This window comes from Peromyscus maniculatus, chromosome 19 (assembly GCF_049852395.1).
Source record: "Peromyscus maniculatus bairdii isolate BWxNUB_F1_BW_parent chromosome 19, HU_Pman_BW_mat_3.1, whole genome shotgun sequence".
Classification (NCBI taxonomy): Eukaryota; Metazoa; Chordata; class Mammalia; order Rodentia; family Cricetidae; genus Peromyscus; species Peromyscus maniculatus.
In genome coordinates this window covers 6525367-6537374 of record NC_134870.1, presented here as the reverse complement: position 1 = coordinate 6537374, position 12008 = coordinate 6525367, and the positions used below count along the sequence as shown (strand labels likewise).

At 42.5% G+C, this 12008-nt stretch overlaps 1 protein-coding gene across 1 annotated transcript in view; it reads left to right on the top strand.

Moving 5' to 3' along the window:
• Chst9 (carbohydrate sulfotransferase 9) overlaps nt 1-12008 on the top strand; it is a 262610-nt gene that overhangs the window by 229746 nt on the left and 20856 nt on the right. Inside the window, exon 4 of the mRNA XM_016001595.3 lies at nt 703-740. Within this exon, the coding sequence (XP_015857081.3) occupies nt 703-740 (38 nt within the window). The remainder of the gene's footprint in view (nt 1-702; nt 741-12008) is intronic.

Here is a 12008-nt window from a genome sequence, read left to right as displayed (position 1 = left end):
GAGACATATTTAAGAGACCTGTTTAAGGTCATCCTTGGGCTGTCTTCATGACTGTAGTGTGTTGTTCTTGGATTCTTATTTTCCATGCTACTCTGTTGCCTTCCATCTATTGCTCTGAGCTTTTCCCATCCTGACCAAGAAGATATCATCAACTGAGGTATTGGTTTGGATTTCAATCTCCAGCAACACTGCAACAAGGAATGGGGCCTTCACCATTTCCCAGACAGAGACTTGTTTTGAAAATAGCATTTTCTCATCCCGAACGGGAGCTCATGGCTGTAACCTCAGCACCAGAGAGGCTAAAGTAAAAGGACCCTGCGTTTTAGGTCAACAAGAGCCCTTTGAGCTCAGTGTCAAGGTCGGACTTCCAGGATTTGCCTCCGTCTGAGAATCTTTGACAGTCTTTTCATCTCCTCTTTGTTTCTCTACCAAAGTTGAGTACAGCCTGCTGGGCATCATCCTTAGCAAGTGTCCACCACACTTTGGTTACCTTTGTCTAGGAAGTTCCTTTACAGTTTTGACATCATGCTGCCACTGTTGTTGCATGTATGGAATACATGTCCCCATTGCCATTCAGATCCTGTCCACAGAGCCCGTGGCAGCTGGGGTGACCTGACTGAGGGCAGGGCAGGATCAGCAGTCTGGTATTTTGTCTTGATGAGTGTGGTTTCGTATAAAATTTCCTTCTGCTTTCTTTTTCAGTGACTACAGGGAAAATCCAGGAACACATCACCAATCAGGTATTTACTCACCTTCTCACAAACTAATTCAAAGTCATTTTGATTGCTAATACTTGCTTTAGTAAATGTTTTGATCAGCTCGTGCTCATCATTAGCTATGAGCAATAGACACAGCCATGGTCCTTAGAACCAATAAATCACTCTGTGAATGACCATGCACTTTCTTTGTCTGCCTCAACCCCACTGTTTTCCTCTGCCCCATCCTACCAAAAACAGGAAGAGTAGACACACCCTGGCACTCTAAACACAGTAAGTGTCCCTGTGACCATGTTGTGACTTCTGGAACAAATATACTCACAACTCAGGTGACTCTCCTCTGTCATCTCAAGTTTAGTTCAACTAGATAAAATTGAATGGCTGCCAGGGCCCTCTAGAGAGGGAGGCACCTCAGGGTGACTCGTCCTTCTCACCATTTCCCTGTGCTCACCTTAGCTGGTGTGTTCCTGTTTCACACTCTTCATGCCCAAACTCTTTGTGATCTAATGTCTGTATTGTCAGCTATATATACTCTTTACAGGACTGGTGACAGGTAGCCACCCATGGCATAAATCAAGAAAGGCTGTCACCAAGAGCTATACTGCTGGCCTACTGACCCCATCTGCAGGCCAGTTGAGCTGCAGGACCTCCACATGCTTAAGAGACTCAGAAAAGTCTGACATTGGCCTGTGGCAAAGTACTGCTCAAATTTCAATCCCAGATACAAATCTCCATGGCTTTTCTTCTTTCTTTTTCTCTGGTATAAATTATAACTCACCGTTGCCAAGGAGAAAGGTGGTAAGTGTGCATTTATATTGGGTAAAGTACATTTTTCTTTTCCTGGTGGTCTACTTTTTATTGTTATGTTTCTTTTTATTATCTTTTTAGTTAGCATGCAAATAGCGGGTTGCAGTAGACTTGAGACGTAGCTCTGTTAGTAGAGTGCTTTGGTACATGAGCATGAAGACCTGCATTCTATCTCCAACACTACTTAAATTAGATGTGCTAGGGTGTGCCTGTAATGCAGCTCTTTGAGGCAGAGGCTTGGGGATGGGGTAAAAGTTCAGGCTACCCTCAGTTCCTGAAGGACATGGGAACCAATCTAGGATACATGGGATCACTGCAGTATTCTCAAACATCTGTATTGTACTTTGCTGGTGTTTACCCCTCCCGTCATCCTCATTTGTCTCCCTCATTCTCCTGGTGGTCCCCCAAATAGTATCCCTTCTGCTTTCGTACTGAGTCAGAGTTTGGCTGCAATGTCCCTGGGGTCCCTGGATAAATACCTAAAGAAATCTAAGTCACACACCACAGAGGTACCTGAATGTCTGTGTTTTTGTGGCAATGATCTTTTTTATCTAAGTTACTAATGTCTTCCAAAAATAAACTCCAATTTTAGTCCCCATTGTCAATTCACCCAAATAAAAATATGGTTTTTTGCCTTGTCAGTACTAGATACCTCTTAATTCATCAAGCTTTAAACACTGAGAACTCAATTTGTTTAATATATCCCACAGCAAAATCAATAGGCGGGATCAAGCATTTGTCAGACACATTTTTGCTCTTCTTGACAGACAGGTTGTAGACAGACAGAGAGACAGAGATTTGGGATTTATTAAATTGGCTACAGGATACCATCTGGGAGCTCAGCAATGGCTGTTTTCACACTGGAGAGGCTGAAAAACAGTACCTGCCCAGTCCACAAGGCTGGATGCCTCATTAGTTCCAACCAGTGTTAAAGTCCTAGAGGATTCCTGGAGGGCCACTAGCCTTTAGTCCATGTTGGCAGGCTAGAGAAACTGAGTCCCCACGTCAACCAAGGAGAGCAGCAAAGGCAGCACGGGGTAGATGAACTCATCAGAAAGCTCTGTCCATAGCTGGGCTGCTGCAGCTGGGAGGCGCCACCAGCCCTCACAGTGGGTCTTCTGCCCCAGTCAGTATAACTGACAACATCTTCTAGTATGACCAGAGACATCTCTAGTCTGGTTGAACCCTCACTGGTATGAGCAGAAGTTTGCCTCCTGAGTGATTCTAGATTTTGTCAAGTTGACAATCAATATCAACCATCAGAACCATCAACAATTATAATCATAGCTCTAAAAATTTCAACAGGAGTAATTAGTCTTAAAATAGGTAAGACGTGGATGGCAAGGGCTTTGCATTTAATCAGGAGCCCAGTAAAGTGTGTGTGTTGGAGTAAAGGACTGTTAGTCCAAGACATTAAACATGGGCAGAAAATTTCAGCTTCAAAGACAGTAAGAGAAAATGTAAGTACATCAAGGAAGGGATCTTATCATGAATTTTTTTTTGGGGGGGTGGTGAATCTCAAAAGACAAAAAACATGAATGTAATTTTCCCTTTTGGGGATTGTGGCCAGAAGTTTCCCGTCCCCCTCCCTCGTCCACTCCATGTTGAATACAGTTTTAAAGGTTGTGTTATAAGAGAGGAGCAGCCGGTGTGGTATTTGAGGACACCCTGATTGTGTGATGGCAAAGTCAGCTGCTCTCTCTCTCACAGGGCTCATTTACCTTCTTTGCTCTGTCTCTTTACACTCCTCCAATGAACTAAAGTGGTTTTATAAGGCAGACCCTTAGTTAAGACCTGAAACTGTATTGTTAAATTTATACCTTTACCACAGACAGAATGCTTTTCTCACAAAGGCATCCACTTTCCCTATTGATATAACAGGTAAAAATAGTTTTTAAAGAACTGTCACTATACATATGTATTTTGCTTGTTGAGACTATTTCCCTCACAACCCACCCTCCTTTTTCCCTTTCCTTCTCCCTCCCATTGGTCCTGTTGTCTTCCACATATATATAGTCACATATGTATGATGTTATGTATCTACATGAAATCTAGGAACCACAAATAGGAAGAAAGCATGGTACTGCCTTTCTGCAATGGGCTTAATTCATCTAATATGCTTATCTCCAGCTGGACTGAGGCAGGTCCTTACAGGAGAATTTCTGTTTCCTGCATGCTGTGCCTTTGTTCATTTGGCTAAACTAATAGAATGTGTGGACACCAAAACAGAACACCAAATATTTACTCATGATCTTAAACGCGAATCTGATGCCAGTCTCAATAAGCAATTGAAAGCCTTTGAACTTTAACATAAGGGGGAATGCCTTAATGCATTGCTCACACAGCCCTTCTCAGAACAGAACTGCTTGTGCAATCTTTGTCCAAGGGCTCACATTTCTAATACCCCAGTGGAATTTCTATTCATCCTTCTTCCAATGAGGGACGTGCTTCCCACTCTCAAAAACACAACCCAGAGAGTCATCTGACAACTTTAATTTATCCAATTTCTGGAAGAAAAGCTAAGCCATCCCCATTTGCTTTTTTTTTTTCTTTTTTCCTCTTCTTTGTTTCATTTTTCTGAAACAAGATTTTACTGTACAACCCAAACTGGCCTGGAGCTCACTAATGTGGCCCAGGCTGCCTTCGAACTCATGGTGATCCTTCTGTCTTCCTCTTTTTGAAATCATTTTGCTACCAAAGGAATCTGGCTCTTGAGAAGCATTTACTTTCATTGGTAGGGGGAGGTGTCTCAGCGTGAGTGCTGAGCTTGTGGGAGACAGGTCTCTCCTACAATGTGCCTTCCAGGGACTCAACTCAGGTGTCAGGCTTGGTGGCAAGCACCATCCCACGAGCCCCAAGAGAAACACTTTTGAAAACTCACTTTGGATAATCAATACAGTATTTCTTACCAGACAACAATGCAGAATGGAATGCTGTTGAGCATTAATCTTGCCCCTAAATCCTCCCTACTGGGCACTATAAATTGTGTAATTAAATTGAAGTTGAAAATCGAGCCTTTCCTCTCATCCTTTCTTTTCCCTGCAGTGGGCAGACAGAGTTGTGCACCAACGTGAGAAATCAAGGCTGGAGAGGGAGGGCGCTCAGGAGCCACTGGTCGGTATCCAGTGTGTGCCTTTAGCCTCCAGCTCCGTTAGCACACCTGACCTCTGAGAACAAACCAACACTGGAGTCCTCTGGGGGGAACCCTGAATCCTTTCCCATGTAACTCACTGGGGATTTCAGACTGCTTTTCAAAAGTAACTCGTTAATGCAGCTTGTTTACGAGAAAAGGACAAAAGTGAAGAGCAGAGTGCTTGGCAGCTCGTGGCCCGAGATGTCATGAATGCATGACCCATTTCTTCAGCTGTGTCTTTGGCAACATACCGCTGTAGCAATCTCCTATTCGGAAAATGTTACTTGTTGAGATGAAGCCTCCTATGCGTTTGCTGAATGATTTTTCACCACGGTAGATTAAAGCAAATACCTTAAAATGCTACCAAAAGTATTTCCAAAACCAGATAATTGTCGTCATGAGGAGAGAGGGAAAGACGGGACATGAAAACCTTTCCCTTTCGCTGCTCGAAACAGCCTTGCTATAGAGCCCACAACTGAAACCTCCAGTAAATAAATACCAGCTGTTTATGTCCTTTATGAAGCAGGTCATCAACACCCTTAGTGCATCAGGACCTCAGGCTTTTGCAGCGAGGTGACAGGGAAGGGCACTTGGTGATGGCGATCCATGGTTTATGAAGAGGCATTTGTGTCGTGAACAAGCCCAGCTCAGGAGCCAGTTCTGAGACAGTTTTGGCCTGACTGATTGCCAGGTCAGTGAGAGCCAAGTCCACAATTGTGCACCCAGGCTAATCATGAGTCTTCTGGAGTTGCCATAGCAGATTAGTGGGAATGAGGGCTTTAAAACAAGGCGAAGGTGTGCCTTACAAGTCTGCAGGCTCTACATTCAAAGACAGGATGGCATGGAGGCCACTTTTCTTCTCAAACCAATGGGCAGGATTCTTCCCTCCGCATCTTTGTGCCTGGTGATGACCAGCAACTTTTTGCAATCCCTGACTCATTACCACATCACTTCAATCCCTGCCTGTTCTCCTTCTCCTGACTCCACTCCCCTCGGAAGATGAGGGGATGCCAGCTATACAAGCCAGTAGTCATGAACTGGTATTAATGAACACACCTTGATTATATTTATAAAGACCCTATATCTAAATAGGATCATATTGACTGGAACTAGATATCAGGACTTCAATATCTCTGTCCAGAAGACACAAATCAACCCATAGCAAGCTGAAACTATTAGTTATCTCAGCCTGCTGCTCCCCACCCCCACCAACTGCTGTTGGGAGTGATGACTGGCCTGCTCTTTCTTGTATCAGATTCATCCCGGAACTTGGTAACAGAGATACAGAAACCACACCACCATCAAACTCTGGACTTGTGGGTCTAGTGTTGAATTCAGATTAGAGGACAGCACTTGGACCAGACTAAGGGGCCACCTTGTGCTTGACAAGGCTCTACCATGTGTATGGCAAGGCTCTACCAAGCATCGTATGTCAGAATTGTGCTCTCTCACTCCTTGGAAAAGATGAGCCATACCTTCCTAGATCATTTATCTCTTCGTCTACCACTTTCTTCTCCTCTCTTCCTTTTCTTCCTTCTGTATGTCCTCTTCCTCCACTTCCTTCTTCCATTTTTCTTCCTCATCTCCTTCCTCTTCTCCCTCCTTCCTCATCTCTTGTTTTAAAGTTTTATAGCTATCAAGAGGCTTCAGCAGGAGGATCACCATGAGTTCAAGGTTGACCTGGGCTACAGAATCAGACCTGTCTCAATTCCACCAAATAAAACAGGTTTGATAATCAACAAGAATATCCAGCATATAAGAAATACATAGACACTGAATTAAGCTTCTAGTCAAGTGAGGATGTGTCAGACAGAGTAGGAATCACAGCCTGTGTCCCAGGGAACCAGAGGAAGCAGATGTTTTAGCTTCTCTGTATCTGTCCATGTCCCCCAGGTGGGAGGATAGAGAGGCACAGCGTACCCCTCAGTATTCCCCTAGTGTGATGAGCTGGTGAGTACAGTTGGGAGCGGTGCTTAGGACCTGTCCTCGGTTTAAAAGGATGCTCCCATTACCCTATACGGTTTCCTATTCTGCTTCTGCACGCACCCTGCTTAGTGACCCTTATAAAGCCATTCCATCAGTATACTAACCCTCATCTCTGTGTGTATACCATCTACTTATATAAAACTGAACCAAGCTACAAGCTCCAAATAATCTCTTTTTTCTGTAATCCCATTTTATCTTGTTAGCCCATTTGTTGTAGACCTTTGCATCCTTCACTCTGTCCCTTGACTATTTTTATCACAATATGACTTTTGTGATTAAATACTATCTTTCCGAAGGGTAGAACCTGTGCCCGGTCATCTTTGTGCCCATGCTCAGACCTTGCACCTCTTAATGACCAAAGCAATTGCTAATCACATAGAAATCCTTTCCACTGGCTGCGCTGGAATCGTGGTGGCCAGCGTTGCTGCCAACTCTGCAGATCTACCCCCTGTCCTCGGCTGTGTTCAAACCCGTGTGTCACTCACCCTGGAAGGCAGAAACCAGGGGTTGTCCGTTGCCCTTCCCTGGTAAGAAATCTAAACCTAAGAAAACGTAGGGACAGGTCAAGACTGCACATGCTCTCTCTAAACAGTGATCTCACAGGTGGAAGGGGAAGAATCGAGGGCTGGGAGGACCCATGGCTTTCTTTTGCTTCTACGTCTGCATTCCATGTAGGCTATAGGACGTTAACAACTCAGTTTGCGTGGGTTGAAAGTTACCTGGTTTCTTGCCTGAACCTGACCGTGCCAATGGAGCTTGCGGCTGGCTTTTCAGGAGAGCATGAATTTAGAGCTTGTTAACTCACACTGTTCTCACCAAAATGGCCATGCACTTAAAGAGATGATTCTGACCATGAGACACTTTCTTTTTGCACCTCTGTACTAACAAAATTGGTGGAGAGCTCATCCCAAGCTCCCTTCCCATGACCTTCTCAACTCAGAAGCTGCACTTTTTAAAAGCTATCCATTTTGTGAGTCTTTCTACAAATCTTTGAAAATGAAACTGAATTGGATCAAAAGGTGGTGGCACTTACTGTGGTTCAAAATAAGGATTTAGAAATGACAGTCTTTATTAAAGGTCAGCTAAGCTACGGGCCTAGAAAATGCTTAAGCAGAGGTATCAAGGCTGCTTCCTTAAGTGTAGCCAAGAAATATTAAATTATTATGTAAGGGCTTTGGGAAACAGTGTGGAGACAAGAAAGGTAGGTTGAAAAATGGCTCTGGGTGCTTTTTGTTTTTAATTAAAGAGTTACTTTTATTTATGTGTATATATTTGTATTGTGTGCACTCAGGCCACACATATGGGCAGGCCTGTCAGATCCCGTGGAGCTGGAGTCATAGGCAACCCTAAGCCCCTCAACTTGCATGCTAAGAACTAAACCCATGTCCTCTCAAAGAGCACCAAGCACTTTCAATGCCTGAGCCACTTCTCCAGCCCTCTTGGGTGTTTAAAAAGCATGGATACTAAGCAAAAACTGCTTGGAACAAACGTTGAGAAAATCATTAGGATTCAAATATGCAGGTAAGCACAGAGTGGTTATGAATACTTACAACCCATGGTTATGATAGCCATTCAATCTCAGGGTTACACTCATATTTCATAACAATCCCATGAGGATCAGTATTTTAATCTCCATTTTATACAAATAGAAACTCAGGCTTGAGATTGGGTTTAACTGACAGGCATGTCTGACATTTTGATACCACAACATGACATTGTCATCTACAAAGTTCATATTCCATAACTACCAAGGTATGTGAATAAAAAGTAAAGTAAAATTTTGATGTCATGTTTTAATAAGCTTGGAGTTTGTGTTGGGCTGCAGTCATAGCTGTTCTGGACTGTGTGCGACTCTTGGCCATAAAGTGGACATGCTTGGTCTCAGTTGTACCATAATTAGCATTAAACCAACAATAAGAAGGGGCATTGTTTTAGTTGTTCATCAACTTTCCACGCAGAGATACAATGCTAGGTTTTATGCAGAATTACCTCATTTAAATGCCAAAGCAAAAACCCTGTCAGGCAAGGGTTCAAAAATTAGTTAGTGAAGTAGTCTGCCCACGAGCTCAGAGGTGGTAAGTAGCAACACTAGAATGGTTTCCAAACATTCAACTCTACATCTCAACACCCAACTACTTTTCTGTCTCACTCTGCTCACCTTACAGAAGAGATAAAGCCAGTAAGTGGCCACGCTCAATGCTCAGGCCATCACCATTACTCTCTATCTCAACTTCTGCAAGCTGTCCCTCTAGCTCTTCGGTGACACTCATGACCATACTCACCAGCGTCCAACTGAACCAATTAGCTAAGCTGCACAGTTTAGCCCAACACTGCTGCAGTCACTGATGCCAATTCGGACCCCAGCATTTATGATGTAAGATGCCACCTTTGTAAATGTTTTCAATCAAGAAGGCATATGCATGTTCTGGTGGTCCCTGTTGAGCACTAAATTACTTTTTTAATTAAGTTTTTTTAATCATATGAATCTGGTCAAAGAAAAAATAATTTATTACCTGAAAAGAGATTAAGAACTATGGAGAAAAAAAGGCAGGCGTTGGGATAATCTGTTGCCCACGGGCAACTTTTCTCCACAGAGAACACAGAGAGATATCATGGTATAAAGTAAAATTTGAAGCAGAAAACTTTCATTCTCACTGAGCATAACATAATCTCTTGTGCTTTTCCAAAAAGTCACCTGACTTCTACAGGCTCTCTTAGAAGATCTTTGGTGTTTAGATTGCAGTTGTATTGTATAGGTGCTCATCTGAGAAGACTGCACTACTGAAACTCAATACTAAACATGTTGCATCTACTAGAAAGAGTAAAAAAATGCTTCCCCATGCAAACGAATCTCATCACCTGAGATGATCTCATCCAATAGATGGTGGAGTTGGCCACAAATCTTATCAGTCTGTTTTCCCCCTTTTCTTCCTCTCCCTTTTGGATTTTTATCATTATGTACCTCTCCATTTTCTATCATTTGTCCCTAAAGGTGAGATAGGTAATGGAAATGTTTTAGCTTGTTAAATTTTACTAACAAAATGATCAGCATTTGGAATGTTTCTTTGGAATGTTTCTATCAGTACATAGCAGCAAACTTCAAAACCTAAAGTTTTAACCTAGTGTTAGCAGGGGAATGGAGGTCCGCTCTTTGGATTCTTATTTGTTTAATAAAAAGAAATTAAGGACAATTCTGAAAAAGACTTGCAGACGATTGTATTCAGTTTTAAGAAAAACAACAGGGCAGGCAAGGTGAAGCTCTCTGGTGCTGTCTAGAGGAAGAGGATGCGGAAGAGAAGGAGAGTGTGCCGTGTGCTGTGAGTTGGGCATGGAGGTCAGCAAGCAGTCACATGCCAGACAAGCTGCTGCATGGCGAGGGCGGGGAGATAAGAAGAAGGAAAAGGAAAAGTCATGCTTTTCTACGTTCTTCAGAGAAGCAGACAGGCTCAGCTGAGCAGAAAGGACTGAGGTCTGTTCTGCAGGTGATCGCACTGGTGGTAGGAGCTGGGAAAGACACGTGTATTGTTCACTAAGGGGATAGCCATCCCTCCTACCTCTCCAGCATGGCTTTAAGTGAATCAGCAGTCTTGACAAGCCCAACTGCAAAACCCCTTAAGAGGGGAGTCAAATGCCTGGGAGAGTTCTCTTACTCATTTCGCTGGGGAAAGTGGCCACAATTGTCATTTTATTATGCACAAAGCAAAACCAATTTCATTTGAGCTTTAGTTTGCAAAGTAGCACTTATTGAGAAACAACTGTCTGCAGAGGACAGAAAACACATACAGAGAGTAAAAATGCAGAGTACCAGGAAGTAGCCAATGAAAATGCTCTTGTCTTTATGAGTCTTAATGTGGAAAAAAAAGTTATTAACCACAGAGGTGTAATGTTATATTCTGTGGTCAATCATCAAACAAAAATGGAATAAACAAGATTCTCTACTATTTCATCATTGCTGTGCCTGGCTCAGAGTCTATTAAAAAAGAATATTTTCATCATACAATTACTGGATAATTCAATTAGGCCAATGTTCTGTGGATGTAGAATAATGCAATTTACTATGTTGAATGATTAGCCAATCAGATTTCTCTCATTTTCCAAAGCAATGGATTAACTAAAATGTGACCATAAACAAAATAGATTTTATTAGGCATAATCTACTTTGTAAACAAATGAAATTAATTATTTGCCTGACCTAGAGCTTTGAAAATGAAAGACCAAAATTGAACACATGCTTCCAATTTTGGTTCTGTTACTAAGATGACATTTAATGTAAAAGTTACAATTTAACTTCCCCTCAAGTATTCCATACTTGAGACTAAATGACTCCTCCAAATATGTTCATCAGCAGATGGAAGCCACTTATGGCCTCATAAACTTCCAAAGCAAGTGAAATTATCCAGCAAAATAGAAAGAGATTACAATGAAGCCTCATCTGGTTATCTCAGAGATGATTGATGCCCTGGGTATTGCTTTAATGAGGCAATGAATATTGACAGATAATCACCCTCCTCCACACCAGGAAAACACTGGAGACAAATACCAATAATGTATGCTTTCCATCAATCAATAAGCAATTTCTGCACATACCATGTGTTTAGAGCTAGGTTAAGGAGCGTGTGGGAGAAAGTACCAATTCAGGGCTATTCCAAGGGGCAAACAGCAGAACCAGTGGTGTATAACAGAGACCATGGCGTCTTATATTGCTTGCTTCCTCATTAAGAAGGCAGTAGAGATAACGTAGGAGTTTAGAGAAATTGACAATCGATGACAAGTGGTCAGTGGTCAAGGGAGAATCATGGGGGGCTTTAACTCCAAGATTACCCAGCTCTGAGAGCAAACTACAGAAGGACTGGACACTTGATCTGGAAAGACTCTCAGCAGGTTTAGTATGGAACTCTGCTCCATACTGTGTCTTCTATTCCCCCTTTTCATTCCAACTCCTCTGTCACAAGCAGCCAAATTTTCTCTAGGGCAGTGGTTCTCAACCTTCCTAATGCTCTGACTCTTTAATACAGTTCCTCATGTTGTGGTGACTCCCAACCGTGGAATTATTTCATTACTACTTCATAATTGTAATTGTGCTGCTGTTGTGAATCATAATATAAAGATCTGATATGCAGGAAATATGATATGTGACTCCTGTGAAAGGGTCTTTTGACCCCTATAGGGGTTGTGACCCACAGGTTGAGAACCACTGTTCCATGTTCTGTTTTTTTTTTTTTTTTTTTTTTTTTTTTTTTCTCCTCCCATTCTTGCAACCACAATTCTATTTTATACTTGGCCAACTGTCAGGGTGGATTTCATGAAGTGTAAATCACATCTTATGATTGCCTGTGGCTTCCTTTACACCTCTGTTAACACAGACT